Source organism: Daphnia magna, linkage group LG3 (assembly GCF_020631705.1).
Source record: "Daphnia magna isolate NIES linkage group LG3, ASM2063170v1.1, whole genome shotgun sequence".
Taxonomy (NCBI): Eukaryota; Metazoa; Arthropoda; class Branchiopoda; order Diplostraca; family Daphniidae; genus Daphnia; species Daphnia magna.
In genome coordinates this window covers 2,831,919-2,848,564 of record NC_059184.1, presented here as the reverse complement: position 1 = coordinate 2,848,564, position 16,646 = coordinate 2,831,919, and the positions used below count along the sequence as shown (strand labels likewise).

Here is a 16,646-nt window from a genome sequence, read left to right as displayed (position 1 = left end):
TGGGTGGGAGGTAACTTTCACTTTTAAGTTATTCTAAATAATTTAGCCTAAACTTCTAAATAGTAATAAAATGCAAATATATATGTGTATATAATACATATGTATAAATATACTGTATACATGTATATATTATTTATATAGTGTCCAAAAAAGAGAAAACAAATTATCTGTCAAAGAAAAAAAGAACAAAATTTAAACTTCATGGAAGAAGTAGGGAAGAAGTAAGGATATAAAGGGAGAATAAGGGTGCATAAGTTTTGTAATGGAAAATGGTTGTCTCTTATTGAATTCGGGGTGGCACTGCAATCCCCGCACCGAAAAAGCCCTCCGATCTACGCGGGGCCAGGTGGAGGCCATGGGGCTGAGGCGCCGAGCCGAGCCCTACTCTAGTCAGGTCAGAGTCATAGACCTCGGGTCCAGAGTCATAGAGGGGATCCCCTCTATGTCAGGTTTATGGCAACCCGGCTCATTGGAAGGTAGAATCCCATAAAGTGGCAACTCTGTTTTCCAGCCAAACAAAATGGCGCTTTACAGCTAGAACAACTCTTAAACGTTTTAGGTGAGTACTTCTTTTCTTCATAAATTCTCGTTTTTTCGGTTCTGAACAAATAAGCTTAGCAATTATGAAATCATCCTTTTGAAGCTAAATGCCAGTCGTGTAAAGGAATGATTATATTCATGGGCATCTGTTATTTCTGACAAACAAGTAGTTGACATGCGATGAAGACACCGCTCTCTCCCGTGTTTACATCAACTGTTTTTCACAGTCGCTAATGTTTTTTTATTGTGTCTCTTTTAGCTATTTAACGAATTATTTCCTGGAAATGGCAACCCAAATGGCATATTATCCTGGTGCAAATGGTATGAGTCAGTCACCATTCCAGTCAAGGCATGCCACAGGCCCCAGCCAGAGCCCTGCAAATGCAGGAAACAACTCCTTTCTTGGAGCTGGATTACCTAGAATTGTTCCAGGGGGTGATCCGTTGAGACCACCAATTCCACCTGGCCGTCACATGTTTCACCCATTCAACAGACCATACCCTAAACCTGGCCAAGATCGGTCTGACTATGATTCCAAACAGCTGCGCAAAAGCTCAATGCGCAAAACTGTAGATTATTACTCATCGGTGATTCGTATGCTAGAGGTAATTGAGAGGGTGTAAATACAAGGATTGCTTCCCTTTTGCTAATTAACACATGTTAAAATTATTAAAGTTTCTACTATTATTAATCATGTTATGATTTTTATTCAATACAATTTTTTGTTAAATAGTATTATCTTGCCTTGACTTTAGACAAGGGTCTGGCAACGGGACGCCAGAGACAGGAGAAGTCTTCAACCCGACGTGTGTTATTATCCAGAAATGCTTCCTCCCTCTTGCTATTTGGATATGCCCAGCGATGCCATAACGACACGTTTTACAAAAGTAATGCATAACACACACATTAGCTGTATTTGAACATTTTTCATTTTTCTTTTCTTTGTTTTCCCCTCCTTTAAAAGGTGGCAACAAATAAAATTCGTTGCCCAGTATTTTGCCTTACATGGACTCCCGAAGGCCGTCGTTTAATCACAGGTGCATCAAGCGGCGAGTTTACTCTGTGGAACGGCCTGACGTTTAATTTCGAAACAATTTTACAGGTACGGAGATTGAAGAAATTTCATCAGAATAATTCATTAGAAGCTGTTATACGTTTTGATTCTATGGATTCCTAAATAGGCACATGATAGTCCGGTCCGTAGCATGGTTTGGTCCCATAACGACATTTGGATGGTGACTGGTGACCATGGCGGCTACATCAAATATTGGCAGTCAAACATGAACAACGTTAAGATGTTCCAAGCTCACAAAGAAGCCATTAGGGGCATCAGGTATTGAATAAAAAATAAATAAATAAAAATCATTTTTACCATGGCTGTGATACGTATAACCTCCGAACTTTCCCATTCCTTTCTTCTATAAATGCTCAATGTCCAATAATACAAGTTCGCTTGTCAGTAAAAGGGAAAAAAAGATAATTGATCTGTGATAGATGCAACTGAGGACAATAAAAGACACTTCTTTTCAACCCTCTTTGTAAAAATTTGAAGTAAACATTTCATACGCTTCATTTATGGAATGCGACTGTTACACACCCAATATTGTATAGTCGTCATAGGGCGTACATACAGCCGAAACTTTTACGGAGACTACGGTCCCAAACTTTCTTAGGACCCCCGCCTCTTCTCGTCTTATTAATTCTTTCTGTTTACCATTAGTCCACATATACACATGTCTTACTTGTAGTATGACAGTCATGAACCAATTTAAATGGGTATGGTCTAAAAAATGCTCCACCTTTTCTATATGTTACGAACAGTTTCAGTCCGACCGATCAGAAATTGGCCTCTTGCTCCGACGACGGTACAGTTCGAATCTGGGATTTCGTCCGCTGCCAGGAAGAAAAAATTCTACGAGGTACTGAATAATTTGCTTTTATCGAAACCGTACATGCATGATTTGAATCAATTGTTTTCAATAGGACACGGTGCTGATGTTAAGTGCGTCGATTGGCACCCTCAAAAGGGTTTAGTCATATCAGGGAGCAAAGATAATCAGCAGCCAGTTAAACTATGGGATCCTAAATCTGGTCAGTCATTAGCTACGCTACATGCACATAAGAGCACCGTAATGGACGCAAAATGGAACAAGAACGGCCAGTGGCTCATTACCGCTTCGAGAGATCACTTGATTAAGCTTTTTGACATTCGCCGTCTGGACCAGGAGTTGCAAACGTTTCGTGGCCACAAAAAGGAGGCTTCGTGTCTCTCATGGCATCCTTTTCACGAAGAGCTTTTTTGTAGTGGTGGATCTGACGGAGCGATATTTTTCTGGAACGTTGGGTAAGACAACATTTTGACCAAAATCCACCAATAATTTTTCTGAGTTTTCCGACTTATGCTTAACATAGAACGGATAAGGAAGTCGGAGCTATTGATCAAGCCCACGAAAGCCTCATTTGGTCCCTAGCCTGGCATCCGATCGGCCACATTCTTTGCTCGGGATCGAACGATCACACTTCAAAATTTTGGACGCGAAACCGACCAGGTGATAAGATGAGGGATAAATATAATCTCAACACATTGCCACCAGGGGTGATGCCAGAAGACGCCGAGCTGTTGGACGACCATCACGCACCCAATATCCCCGGAATGGGGCCGGATGACAAAATCGAAACCGATGGTGGAGATGGGCAATTAAGTCAAAGCAGCCTTAGTTTATTGAGTGCGGGAATGATTCCTGGTCTGGATGTGGAGCCGTTGGCGCAAGACGTAAAGCCCATCAAGAAAGTACCCTACGCTAAGCCTATTCCGCGTCACTTTCAGGCCCAGTGGAACGATAGTAATGCTAGTAAAAAACCGGCCATTTTACCCACACCCAATGTGTTGTCAACATCCGTTGGTCAATCTGATGATGAAGATTACGTTCTTGGTGTGGACCCCGTTGCTTTCGGAATGGAACAGCTTGGACGCGCAACACTTACGCTTTTCGGTATGCCGGCTAACGATGCAGAAAAAATGCAGGAGTTGCTCGACACGGTCCAATCGCAGCCAGCTGCTCAATTACCCGTCCCAACAGCAATTATTATCGACGGTACGATATTATCGATCGAAGCCGACTCGGAATTAGACAAAGCCATCCGCACGGGCGAAGAGGAGTTGAACGAAGTTTTATTTTCGATGGGTCTAAAACTGACTATAGAAGAGGAGGAATCCAAACCAGTAACAGTTCCGAACGACGATTACAATCAAGATCGGGAACTGGATGATGACGATTTCTACCCGCGTTCTCGTACACCCGTCCTAGATGATTCGCCAGGCTATGCCAGGGGTCATTCGGGTATCGGTCCAACGCCAACTGGTGGCCTTCTAGGAGACTTTCCCAGAGGTAATCTGTTTCAGTGGTCATCTTTTTCTTTTCTTTTTTCTGCACTACTAAACCCTTTTGTAGTTGCAGAATTCCAGCAGAGGGGCCATCCGGTCCAACCAATTCGTCATCCACTACCTCCAGGAGTCGGACAGCAACACCACCATCATCAGCAGCAACACCAACAGCATCATCACCACCATAATCACCATGGAGGTTGGCAAGGACAACCCCCTCCTCAAGGTTTGATTTAAACCTCGCTTAATTGCTTAACTCAGTTAATTACAATTGTTTTCTTTTATTTTCTTCCAGAGATGGCTAATTGGGATCGTCCACCTTTTGATCCAGCACAGCAACCACAAGATCGATTTCCTCCACGACCACCTCATGGTCAGGGCCCAATGAATAGACCCTACTTTCAGCCACCTCACCATCAAGACCGATTCAATCAAAGTGGACCTCCACTTCCACCTCCTGGCCGAGGTAAAAATTAATAATTCTGGTTTGGATTCCATTACTCGGTTAAAATGAAAATGCTTTTAATTGTAACAGGAAGAGGTCATCACGGCCCAGGAGGGAATGCGTGGGGTGGTCCTCCGCCCATGGATAATGAAGAGGAAATGCATTATATGGGAAATGGTGGACCTCCAATGCCACCAGTTGAAGACGATATGCGGATGGAGGGTGGTTACGCTCCTCCTCCTCCCCCTCAAATGAACGAGCGACATGGAGATGGAAACTTTGGGTGGGGTCCGGGTCCCAACAATTACAGAGGAGGTAATGTCGGAGGTGTTGAACCGCCTGGGCCTTACGACAGAAACGATGAAGAATATGGCAGTAGAGGTCCACCAGGTCCACCAGGTCACTTCGCGCCGAACTATCCTGGACAGTTCCATCCACCACCGCCACATCATCAGCCTCCATCGGGTCGCTGGAATCCAGATGGTGGTGGTGGTGGTCGGGGAGGTTACGGAAGGGGAGGAGGAGGTCGGCGGCCTCGAAGAGGAGGGTACAACAACTACTAATAAAAACATTGCTTTACAAACGATGGATGATTTTGTATCTCTTACTTTCTCGCCATTTTTTTATAAAATGTGTACAAAGACGATAATGGATAATTCTCGCCATGTTCACCGTACCAACTGACTGCTAGGACCAAACAAAATTAAAAACACTGAATAAAAGGTCAGTCCTCGCTGGAAATTTCCACACAAGCTATTGAGTATTATACAAAGGGCAATCAATGTCGTTCATTTCAATGTACGTAGATTTCAATTGAGTGTAACATTGAATTGCTTCGGTACTGCATTCAACACCTATGCCGCTTTGCTTAAATCCACCGAACGGCAGCTCGACTGGCGTGACATTGAAATTGTTCACCCATATCGTGCCTGACTGCAAACGATTTGAAGTTCGATGTGCTTTCCTAAGGTCACTGTGAAATTCAATACGCAACTCGTTGGCTGAATTCAATTTGATTTTATAAATTTCATAACAAACTTTGTAAAAATGCCCGCGCTTAATCCATATGGAGTTTGATTGGCACGGTGGATGACCTCTTCTTCGGTGTCAAACGGCAAAATGGTAGCGACTGGTCCAAAAATTTCTTCCCGCACAGCCGTCATCTCGTCGTGGCAATTAGTTAAAATACAGGGCGATATAAAGTAACCATTCTGAAAAGGTTTGGGCATGTGGACTCTTTCCCCACCACACAACTGAACAGCTCCCTGTTTTTTTAGCACCCAGCAAGTATTATACAACTGTTCAATGGCTGTAAGTTGGTATCATTTTATAGTTACGTGCCTCTCCTACTCCTTGTTTTATGTAGGCGAGAACCTTTTCGGCGTGGGTTTTTGAGACCGTTGCCCCTACTTGTGTTTTGTTGTCAAGCGGATCGCCAATTGCTAGTTGAGTAGTAGCTTTTACAAACTCATCGGTGAATCTGTCAACAATTGAGCGTTGGACAAAGACGCGAGAACCATTTGAACAAACCTAGATGTACGAAAGACTTAAACGTCAATCTTTTTTCTTCGCTAAAAACTAGTTACTTGTCCTTGTGACAGAAAATTAGCAAGAAGGGCTCCTTTAACAGCATTTGTAAGGTCGCAATCGTCGTAGATGATGAGCGGATTCTTTCCACCAAGTTCTAACGTCACCCGTTTCAAATCGTCGGCAGCTTTAACCAACAGAAATTGTCATTGTTAGCTTCTGTCATCGGCTTTCAAATTTTGCATACCGAGTTTCAGAATATTTTTCCCAGTTTGCACAGATCCCGTGAAAGATATTTTTGCCACATCAGGATGACAACATAGATGCTTGCCAGTTTCGCCTGAACCCTATAAGTTTCGGACCAGAAAATTTAATGTATTAAAAAATATAAATATAGATATAAAATGAAAGCACTTGTTTGCCATGCCTGAACAATGTTGAATACACCTCTGGGAATTCCAGCTTCAGTTGCCAGCTCAGCCAATGCTAAAGCTGTGAGAGGAGTGAGTTCTGATGGCTTATAAACCATTGTGTTTCCACAAGCCAAGGCAGGAGCTACCTATTATAACTTGTTATCAATCATGGTATTATTTTTACTTATTTCAGTTGTGTACTTTCCAGGAGCATGTCTGTAGGGGGTAATTCCAAGCACCTATGCCTCCTACCACACCAAGACTTTCTCTTTTCACCAATCCAAATGAACTGTTGGGAAGCTGTATGTGTTTTCCACTGATGGTGGAAGCAATCCCACCAAAATACAGGAAGCAATCAGCACAGCTTTGAATATCCAGTCTAGCTTCCCAGATAGGTTTTCCATTGTTTTCAACCTCCAAGTGAGCTAAAGCTTCAAGATTTTTTAATATCTTGTGCCCCAACTGAGAAACCAGTTTTCCTCTTTCAAAACCTGACAACTTAGAACAATGTCAGCAACCAGGAAGCATTTATGTAACTTAAATGAAAATAGTACCATAGACCATGAATCATAAGCCTTTTTTGATGATTTGACTGCCATGTCAACGTCGCTTACTCCAGACACAGCTATCTTTGCTAGACGTTTACTTGTTGCAGGGTTTAAAACATTTGTGAAGCCATTTGAATCCATAGAGTCAGTTTTCTGTCCGTCGACAAAGTTGTAGGGCCCACCTTTCACATTAACTGTGCTAAACGAAGAGAAAGGCATCCATCTAAAAAGACTTTGTCTCATTGGTGAAGTTGGTAGTAACAACATTTTTTATGTTGACGCATTAGGCTCCAGGACACGTGGGAATATTTAGTTTGTGTACGGACTTCGAATTACTGCGTACTAACGTAGTCTCTAGTCTGTGCTCTACTGCTCTGTCGCTCTGTGGTTGTTGTGAATTCCAATGGCACCAATGCAAAAGCTAATAAAATCTCTTTTAATGGACCAGAAATAAATGCATTTTCATTTTAAAATTAAAAACTATTTTTCCATTTCAGATTAGTATAAACAAAATAACGAGACATCTAATAAATTTCAGTTTCTTTCTTTTTTCTTTAATCTGGTAACTTGGCATTACTGTGATTTTAAACTTTGTCTGCTTGAATTAGTAGTTTGTGGCTCCCAGCCCAGCGCATCAAACTACAGCATATCCAATCAAATCATCTTAGTGCGTTTCCAACTCACGTGAAGGATTGTCGGACACGTGATAGTTCTAAATGGACGTAACGACTAATGGTTCCCAGCAGATTCGACTAAAACGTGCCACTGTCCCAGAAATCTATCGGAAGGCTGCCCGGATATTAAAATCAGCAGAAGAAAGGAAGGGAAGTCTCAAGAATTTAATCTACTCTTCAGGTTTCCGTGTAAGTAAACCCTCTGGATGTGGGAGTATAGTTGTTATTTAATTTCGAAATCACTTTAGGATGTCAAACCTCTGTATGCATTGGTTGCAGAAAGTTGTAAACATCAAAGTGCATTGGATGAGCTAATTAACAACACCGCAGGTTTCCAAAACGTGAAACCTTTTGATCCCCATTTGGCCAGGATTTTGATCACAGAGTTGATTTGGGGGAAAGGGTATTTGAAACCTATAAATGCACGAGCCATCAGGATAATTCTAGAGTTAGAAAGTGATCTCAGGCAGGCATTAGACAGCCTAAATTCACAGGAAGAAAATGACTCTGTGCAACAAATTTCAGGTAGGTTAACCAAATCTCTCTTTTGTATTTTCAGTCATGAAATATGGAGCCTAACACAAACAAAGGATTTTACCAGACGGACTACCACAATCCATCTTCTGCCCTATGCACCTTGTTCCTCTTCAGTGTTGCAATGTTTTCCCTACCTATAGCTTCCTATTTTGCCACAATTCATCTTCTAGATGAATATTTTGGTATCCCATCATCAGAGAGTTATATCTATGCTGTTGTGGTGGCCGTCATAATGGTTCAGTTGATCATAGCAGCATATATATATAAAGCATTCCAAGATGATAAACCTCCAAAACAAGATTAAAGCCTTTGCCATGTTCATTTCCACAATACAATTTCTGGGAAAGGAAACAATTTTCTTATCCTTTTATTTCAGCTCCGCGTTATGTCCGTGTCAACACGCTGGTTTCTACTACCGAAAAGATCTGCAACCAGTTGACTGGAGAAGGATGGAAACAAGTTCGTTCAAAAAAAAAGTCTGGTTATGAAGGTTTCATCGAACGAGTTAAAGGCCTCGGTGAAAATGAATTTATTCTCGATTTTCATTTGGATTTTCTGCTGGTTTTCCCATCTACCGCGCAGTTTTATAATCACAACCTGTTGAAAAGTGGAGCCATTCTCTTGCAGGATAAAGTATGTCTCTATAAAAAAAAATGGGTTGCTCGGAATTATCACTTTACTCGAATTCCAAAGGCAAGCTGTTTGTCAGCAGTCGCGTTAAAAAGCAACCCATTTTACGGCAAGATGATCGACGCCTGTTCCGCACCTGGAATGAAGACTTCTCTTTTGGCTGCATTATCCAATAACCAAAGGTATTTAAATGATACTTTTCTTGCTAGTTTTTAACGATATTAATCGACATTTTTGTAACCGTAGTTCCATCATTGCGATCGAACGAGACGCAAAACGATGCAATACTCTGCGGCAGACCATATCAAACACCCACGCATCGAAGGTAACAGTTCAACAAGCCGATTTCCTTACCCTTAATCCGTCTGATTATCAAGACGTGAAATATATCCTTGTGGATCCATCTTGTTCCGGAACAGGTAAGATTTCAGTACAGAAGTGGGTGGCACAGGACGGATGAGAAAGTTCCGTTTTGTTAACAGGGATTATCAGTCGTTTGGATTCAAAACGGAAATCGGAAGAAGGGGCCAATTTGGAACTTCGTCTGAAACGTTTAAGTTCTTTGCAGTCACGGTTGGTGGAGCATGCAGCAACGTTCCCTTCAGTTGAACGCATTGTAATAACATTTATTATTTTTCATAAGATTGCCACCTGTATTTTTGTCATTTGAATACTTACTAGGTGTATTCAACTTGTTCGATCTACGAAGAAGAAAATGAAGCTGTCGTGAGACAAGTCCTGACAAAAATTGGACAATCATTTCAATTAGAAGAAGCATTGCCTTGGTGGCCGAGACGAGGAACGAACCGTTACGATAATCCTCCTGACGACGTAATAGGCGTTAAATGTGTTCGAGCCGAAGCTGGTAAGGACTTAACCAATGGCTTTTTTATCGCCCTTTTTGTGCGGAGAATTTAAGCTGGAAAACTTTGGTTTCGTATGATTTGAGAAGAACTCTTTATTCTAATGAGTAATGATAAGTTGGCATTGACTTTAAAAAATACAGCCAATGTCTCTTGCCTTGATGAATCGACCACATCATTCCTTCGAATACGTTGTTATTCGTTTTCGTTCGTATTTTTGATTATAAAAGCTGACTTTGATCTGTTACGAAGCAATTAAAAGATAGGATTGTGATAGAATTTTTTTTTCTGTCGGCTTTTTTAGGACGCGCATTTTTAGTCGAATATGCAAGCTTTTGTTTTTTTTGTTTCTTTTATAATCTTAAACAAAACCAAAATCATTGACCGTCTAAATGGTCTTCAGTAACTTCTGAAACTACAATTCCTCAAATTTAGTCCTATTCGTTCTGTAGTGTAAACTGCATTTCTGTCGAAAAATTCAAAATCTAAATCCGGTGAAGAATAAAGTGAAAACAAAAGTTTTCGTCTGGTATGTAACGCCTGTTGCCAAGCAACGGCTTGCCAAACTACACCGAGGTCGTCCCTGATACATCCAAGTTATATATCTCATGGTTGTTATTTAGTTTATATTCCCACTCATCGTACACCAGTCGATGGATTCTCCCAGCCCTAATGAGGAGCCTAAACTTCCTCCTCAGGTGTCGCTCAAGGTAAGATTTCAGTTGTCCGTCTAGAGTAAAAACTCAACACTCATTTGGTACTGAATGGTGGACATCAGCTGGAGCCGTTCGTGCACCAGGTCGGCGGCCACTCATCAATGCTGTGCCTCGATGAAGCAACCGTCGGAAAACCACTTCTTGTCAGAGAAAAAGCGTTTTACGAAAACTTGCCAGAGATTCTTGTTCCATTTACTGCCCAGTACCGTGGAACAATCCAAGTGACTTGCAACGAGGATGCTGGTGGCTACCTCACCCTAACTACCTTCCCTCCTGCAGGCTATATTGCATATGAAGGAACTATGCCAGTGAAACATAGGTATAAAATACATTTTAACAGTTTATGATTAAATTTATTCTTGGGTTTGTGTAAATAGAATAAAATGGCATCATGGGATATGCATTGATATTGAGTGTGTGGAGACCTCCAGTGATGAAGATATTTTCGAAGATGATACCAGCATGACACCTGTAAGTTCTTCACCATGTGTGGAGCATTCTATCGAAAGAAGGCCAAGTCATAGTCACAACCCTTGGATTCTGCACTGCCACAGAGGACACATAGCCAAAATGCTTGGGTTAGACGTGGACGCCATCCACTCCCAGCAGAGTCACTCTCCGTGCCATTTTGAAAACTTGCCGTCCTTTGAGTTCCTTCTCCTCGAGAACCTCACGTGGAGGTAATTAGCTCATAGCCATAATTTCTTGTCATGATTCAGATCTTCATTGGCGTTTGGTAGGCGGAAACGACCTTGCGTCTTGGATGTTAAAATGGGAACTCGACAGTACGGCGATGACGCCCCTGAGTCAAAACGTCGTAGTCAGAGCCTGAAAGTTGAAAACTCAACTTCAGGATCTTTGGGCATTCGCCTGTGTGGTATGCAAGTCTTTCAGGTATATTCATATCCAGATTACCAGTTGCCTTTTAAAAGCAAAATTTTCTTTTTCCGTTTTAAATGAAGGTTTCGACCAATAAGTATTTATGTCGCAATAAATATTACGGGCGATCGTTGACAGATGATGGTCTTCGCTGTTCGTTGGCGCAGTTCTTCCACAACGGTGAACGTCTGCGAACCGACATTTTTCTGCTTCTGCTGGATCGTTTGAACAGATTGCTGGCCGTTATAAGCCAGCTGGACTCTTATCGACTCTTCACTAGTTCGCTGTTGATCATCTACGACGGCCTGGATGGCCAACCGAGTGAAATTGACGTGCGTATTATTGATTTCGCACACGCAACTCAACGAGACATGACGGCCGAGTCCCAGACGTACACAGGGCCGGATGACGGTTTCATCTTTGGCTTAAAAAGTCTCATCGAACTGATTGAAGAACTCTCGAAAAAGGAGTGAAGAAAGAAAAAAAGCAAACGAAACAAGAGACGACCGATGAATGTAAAAGGAAAAGAAAATGGGTGCTTCCAGTTATAGTTATATAAACCGGTTTCGCCTGCTTCGTCTTACAGCCACCACCAGTCCGCACGTCATTTGATCCGTTCTTTTGACTCAGCCAGTTCTGCACGCTTCGGCTGACGGGATATCGGGGGAATTATGTTTTAAAGAAATGCTAGTCTGCTTCTTTTTTGTTATTATTTTTTTCCCCCGATATTCTTTGCTTTTATGTCTAATCTTCTTCTCTCCAATATAGGCCATGGGAGATTGCTCTTTTTTGTCACCGAGCCAAACGAAAATAAGGGAGCTGGAAGAGGGAAAGGTCAATCGTTGTTTGTTTTTCATCATCATTCCACTTGTTTTAGTGAGTAGATGAAATTGCTTTGCCGTGGCGACATTTGGAAAAGAACAAAACAAATAAATCATGAGCTAAATTTTTCTGATTGGACCGGTGATGAGTTACAAAATAAAAAAATTGCTTCGTGTTAGATTGGGAAAGTAAATAACAAAAAAAAAAAAAAAAACGTGAAACACCAACTCTTGCATATTTGCTATAAAGGTCTTTACCAAAAAACGATAGCGTTCCAGTAATGTTGCAATCCTGGTTTATAAAAAAAAAAATTATACTTAAACCAGAAATTGAATACATTGTTTTCTTTTCACTTGGTGTTTCCATTGTTGCTTTTTCAATGCCTCTATATTTCCCCATTTTTTTTTTATTTTCCATTCTTTTTTAGTTGAACTTGCGTACACAGAAAGTAACTGTATAGTTGGGGCGATGTGGTTATATCCTCGTAAATTCGACATTAGGCACCGGCGCCATAGTTGGACGTAGAGTCGAATGTAATAAGAAAGCGTTCATACAATTGAGAGACGAAAATAATAATGATTATAATAATCACCGCCAGTGCCGCTCCGTTACAAACGTATTTCACGATTCGACGAGTACTGTATACGCACACAAGTTCTCGCGTTCGGGAGTAGACCGCAGGGCGATTAGACAGAAAAGGTGTGCAACGGGACTGCGCCATTTGGCATCCCATTTCGGAAACCGTATATAAACCGCATTTTTTCTCTCCGTGTTGTCTATATACAGTTCTTATGTTATGACTTAGGTTTTATGCACTTTTAAATACGGATACCGTCGGAAGAGCTATTTCCGCTACCTGTTCCCGATCGATCATTAATTGGACGGGAGGAGAGAAACGGATACGGAGCCGCCCTCGAGCTCTAAAAGATCGTCGACCATTGAAAAATATCCAGTGCCGCAAGAATGCCATCATCTTCCGTTTCGTGAGTGTGTTAGTCACGCCAATCGTCATACTCGGTTACGCAATGAATATGAAGACCGACTGGCAAATGAATTGTAGAACGATGGATATCTTGTCTTGACTGTTTTCTTTCACGCTCCTGAATGTGGAGTTAGAAGGAATGACTCCGGAAACCAACATTTCCGTCTGGATCTATTGAAAGAAAAAAAATGTCTGTGGAACTGATCGTCAGCGCGTGACGTGAAACAAGCGAAACGGAATTGGCAAAAGAAAAAGCCTACCAACATTTTTTGGAAAGCAATGTGGCATTTAGCAGTGAGTAATTTTCTTTCGTTTCAGGATGATGATATCTTTTTTGGCCATAAATAAATAACGACATGAGAAATGCTCACAAACATCAAGTACCGCAGCAGCAATCAACCCATTTCTGTTGCTTGAACTAATGAAATACTTTGAATGCTTCTCCATATGTTAGAACTATTTATATACGAGACGCCATACAGTTACAGGTTAATTGTTCTTGTTAATGTGACAGGTGGGCTTAATGAACAAAACTTGAAAATTACATGTATGGGACTGTAAAAAAGTAGTAACAAACTTCCTTCTGAAAACAAAGAGGCATAGTTTTTTTGCTTCCGTAATAAAAAAATTATCTTTAAACCAAAAGAATAGTAGTCCGTGTTTAGAGTGCAAGGTCAACGAACTGACCGGTGTGTATGTTACATGAAAAACAACACGTCCCAGGGCCGAAAAAACCCAAAGGAGAATCGTAAATTAATTTTTTAGTTTGTTTGTTTCCATACACTTTAACACAGAACAAGTTTCTTAAACTTTTGGTACACTGGCCTATATCTCAATACGACCTGAAGAAGAAAAACCAGACTATTACATGCATAGACGACACAAATGTGCATACACACTGTCATTCAAATTAATGACACGGGCATTGGGAAACGCAATAAAACCTCAAAAACCGCCCATCAACATTTTCTGTTCCTCTTTTTCTGTGATTGCTTTCCCCCAAGCACAGTTGTTTCCATCATTTCTCTTTAATGACAGAAACTATACTCGTCCCGATTGTTGGCCTGGTCAAAACAAAGCCACAGCAAAATGCAATAGTACTCTTTCTAATTCTTACCAAAATCAAACGTAAATAAAGGTTTGATTACACTAGAACAACCTCGTGTGTTTTTGCTTCGTCGATGTGAATCGAAGTGAATCGACAAGCAAAATATCTCGGCACTCCAATCCTCTTTGTCTGTTTTCCAAGAGAAATTAAAATGAAAAAGAATCAAGTTGTCAAATTAATTTCTTAAAATGCATGCCTGGATTTCGTTAAAATGCAGAAACTCGTTCACGTCTAGCGAAACAATGAACCCCGTGAGCTGCACTCTCTAATTTCTGTACCAGACAAATCATTTTTGTTGAGTGAAAGTCGCGCAGGTCGTGAGTATGGTAGCATATCCTGACATGTAGTTGTTATCTGATTTGCCTCAATAGAACAAGGAAAAGTAGAGAAAGAAAAAGAGATTCATTTTCTCTTCCGGAGGGCATCAGCAATCAAAAGAACAAAAATTTTTTGTTTGTCTATTGTTTCATCTGCATTTTTACCTGTGGTCGAACCCCCAAGGCAGGAACTTGATCTCTTGTTCGTGAGTTTGAAAACGAAAATTTTTCGACATTGTATTGTAGTGCAACCCTAATGATGCCCCTTATTCTCGGATGAATTTAAATACAAAAAAGGAGACAGGGAGACCTACATGATGTATAGAGGGCGAGAAAGAGAAACGAAAGAACGCGCCCAACTTTCACGAAACATCCGTCTCATTCTTGTTTTTATTTTTCCTTTCACGTTCGTAGCCTAAACGTACCTTTCACCCTATACACTACGTGTGCTTGTCTTATTATCTGCAATTAGCAAGGCGGTTACTTATGCTTGTAAATTCAACAGCGAAAGGAAAGGCGGAGGAGAAAGCGATTTCCGTGACTAATGTGTTACTGAACTGTTTCTTTCAACTTTTCCCAACGGTGAAAAGTTCGTCTTTTCCTTTTGCATGCAACCAGACGCTTATCCGGGAGTGTATTTTTAAAATACAGCTTCACGACTTTTTTTTTAAATAGATTATTTTGCCCTGAAAGTGATAACTTCAACGTCAATTTCACATAAAAGAAGGAATACGGAAAAAAAGAAAACTCGAAAATACAAAAGATTTTGAGAGAAATGTCAAGCTTTAATGTCCTTTTGTCAAAAGATAGGGAATGAGATATAAAAAGCTCTAATAGCATTTAATGCAGGCCGCTCTATAATATCACAGCTTATACAGAAAACAGGATCCGGACAGGGCAGAACATTAGAACTTTATTCGAAAAAACTAAAAAGTAGGTTGTGAGTTGACAGGGTCAAACTAAAAATTTAAACACAAAATAAATTAAAAGAAAAAACATTCTTCCTACTCCACCTCTTCTTTTCACGCTAACGGCTGCCGGTCAGATGATGAGAAAAATCGTGTACTGCGGCTATACGTTTGTTAAAACGCATTTTCTAAAAGGAACGTTTTGCACATGAAATATTTCCGCTGTACCGTTTGAAGAACATTTCACATCGTTTTTATCAAAATGAAAAAAAGAGGAGAAGAAGACGAAGAGATAAATAAAGGGACGTCTCAAAGATACATATCACCTTGGCCGTATAAGGTGCTGTAAGGAAGTGGAACGGGCCCAAGACGCCGCGTACCCAACGTATTCATTTAAAGATCGTAGACGAAGCGTACGGGAGAGAGACGGACGCTGCTGCAGTCCCGTTAGTTCCTTTATTCAAGGTTTGGATTACGGGCACGATAGAACTTGGACGCTCATGAAACATTAACAAAGGAATTGAGGGGGAGAAGTAGAAAAAGGTTAAATCCAACAAATCGTTGTCCGTCTCCATGGTCGGTAATGACCCACACCTGCGGCTTTGAATCCACATTTCCGCATGCACATGTACGTTTTTATATCATTTTGCTAGCTGATTGTTGACCTCTACCAGGTGACCTGATGACCTTGGTATGCAACAATAATCTGAAAACGTAAACTTCGTAATAAAAAAAAAAATTCCCGAAATGTAGAAGGTCTCGTTTATGCGTGTATGGTGAATATAAGAAAGTGCAGCATAGTTCAGCTATATTTCTAATACATTAAAATGGGACTCTCCTTTTAAAAGGTCATTTTCTAATGACGGGAATCGATGCTCTTGTTGTTTGGCTTCTGGTTGTTTCTAGACGCAAAAGTCAGAGATCGCTGGATTCGAAAGAACTTGACTACCGGGTTTACTGTTAGTTTCAAGATCAATTTGGAATTCAGATATGAAAAAAGAAAAACGAGGTTTCAAAAAAACAAACGAAAAATATTTGACAACAGTTGCAAGAATGCAAACTGCATGTTAATCTAATCACAGGGTTATTACTCCCCTTTTCTGAAGATCCGGTTTTGTTTGCCAAAAAAGCGTCCCCTTTTTCGGCTGTAACGCCGAATTGGAAAACGAAAAAAAAAAAAAATTCGGTGTAAATTTTCGTGCCGTATTCAATTTCACGTTTTCTGTTGGCGGGGGAGTGCCTTAAAAATTCCGTTCAAATTGCTGCTGGTTTCACGTAGGAAAACAACAGCGTCATCGATGTGGGTTATCGGTAGGTCTTCGCCTAATAAATTGCGCAGAAAAGATTGCTAT

At 40.9% G+C, this 16,646-nt stretch overlaps 4 protein-coding genes and 1 long non-coding RNA gene across 7 annotated transcripts; 3 read left to right on the top strand and 2 right to left on the bottom strand.

The window, feature by feature from the left end:
• The first annotated feature begins 399 nt into the window (after positions 1-399).
• Positions 400-5,122, top strand: LOC116918995 (pre-mRNA 3' end processing protein WDR33). The gene is made up of 11 exons (XM_032924825.2): positions 400-559; positions 800-1,145; positions 1,296-1,427; positions 1,505-1,642; positions 1,722-1,873; positions 2,362-2,459; positions 2,524-2,884; positions 2,953-3,929; positions 3,993-4,151; positions 4,221-4,391; positions 4,461-5,122. Exons 2-11 carry the CDS (start codon positions 825-827, stop codon positions 4,931-4,933), a joined length of 2,982 nt encoding a protein of 993 aa, XP_032780716.2. The 5' UTR covers positions 400-559; positions 800-824; the 3' UTR covers positions 4,934-5,122.
• On the bottom strand, positions 4,946-7,241 carry LOC116918997 (4-trimethylaminobutyraldehyde dehydrogenase A). 3 transcript variants are annotated; one of them, XM_032924830.2, is made up of 8 exons: positions 6,865-7,241; positions 6,512-6,801; positions 6,325-6,456; positions 6,145-6,244; positions 5,957-6,084; positions 5,712-5,900; positions 5,409-5,635; positions 4,946-5,343 (listed from the first exon to the last, which is right to left on the bottom strand). In XM_032924830.2, the coding sequence occupies exons 1-8, from the start codon at positions 6,872-6,874 to the stop codon at positions 5,124-5,126; spliced, it is 1,296 nt and encodes a 431-aa protein (XP_032780721.1). In that variant the 5' UTR covers positions 6,875-7,241; the 3' UTR covers positions 4,946-5,123. The 3 variants fall into 3 exon arrangements, with proteins under 3 accessions (XP_032780721.1, XP_032780720.1, XP_045027016.1); XM_032924829.2 differs by having other exon boundaries at positions 6,512-6,808; positions 6,865-7,240; XM_045171081.1 differs by lacking the exon at positions 6,865-7,241 and having other exon boundaries at positions 6,516-6,660.
• Positions 7,242-7,415: 174 nt separating this feature from the next.
• On the top strand, positions 7,416-9,724 carry LOC116918999 (28S rRNA (cytosine-C(5))-methyltransferase). Its single transcript, XM_032924836.2, has 7 exons — positions 7,416-7,721; positions 7,781-8,057; positions 8,446-8,702; positions 8,763-8,881; positions 8,946-9,118; positions 9,182-9,315; positions 9,381-9,724. The coding sequence occupies exons 1-7, from the start codon at positions 7,575-7,577 to the stop codon at positions 9,615-9,617; spliced, it is 1,344 nt and encodes a 447-aa protein (XP_032780727.1). The 5' UTR covers positions 7,416-7,574; the 3' UTR covers positions 9,618-9,724.
• Positions 9,725-10,102: 378 nt separating this feature from the next.
• Positions 10,103-12,331, top strand: LOC116919000 (inositol hexakisphosphate kinase 3). The gene is made up of 5 exons (XM_032924837.2): positions 10,103-10,272; positions 10,341-10,597; positions 10,656-10,958; positions 11,019-11,172; positions 11,241-12,331. The coding sequence occupies exons 1-5, from the start codon at positions 10,216-10,218 to the stop codon at positions 11,628-11,630; spliced, it is 1,161 nt and encodes a 386-aa protein (XP_032780728.1). The 5' UTR covers positions 10,103-10,215; the 3' UTR covers positions 11,631-12,331.
• Positions 12,160-12,768, bottom strand: LOC123470605. The gene is made up of 2 exons (XR_006644382.1): positions 12,333-12,768; positions 12,160-12,270 (listed from the first exon to the last, which is right to left on the bottom strand). It is a non-coding gene; the product is annotated as an uncharacterized LOC123470605 (long non-coding RNA).
• Between the last annotated feature and the right edge of the window lie 3,878 nt (positions 12,769-16,646).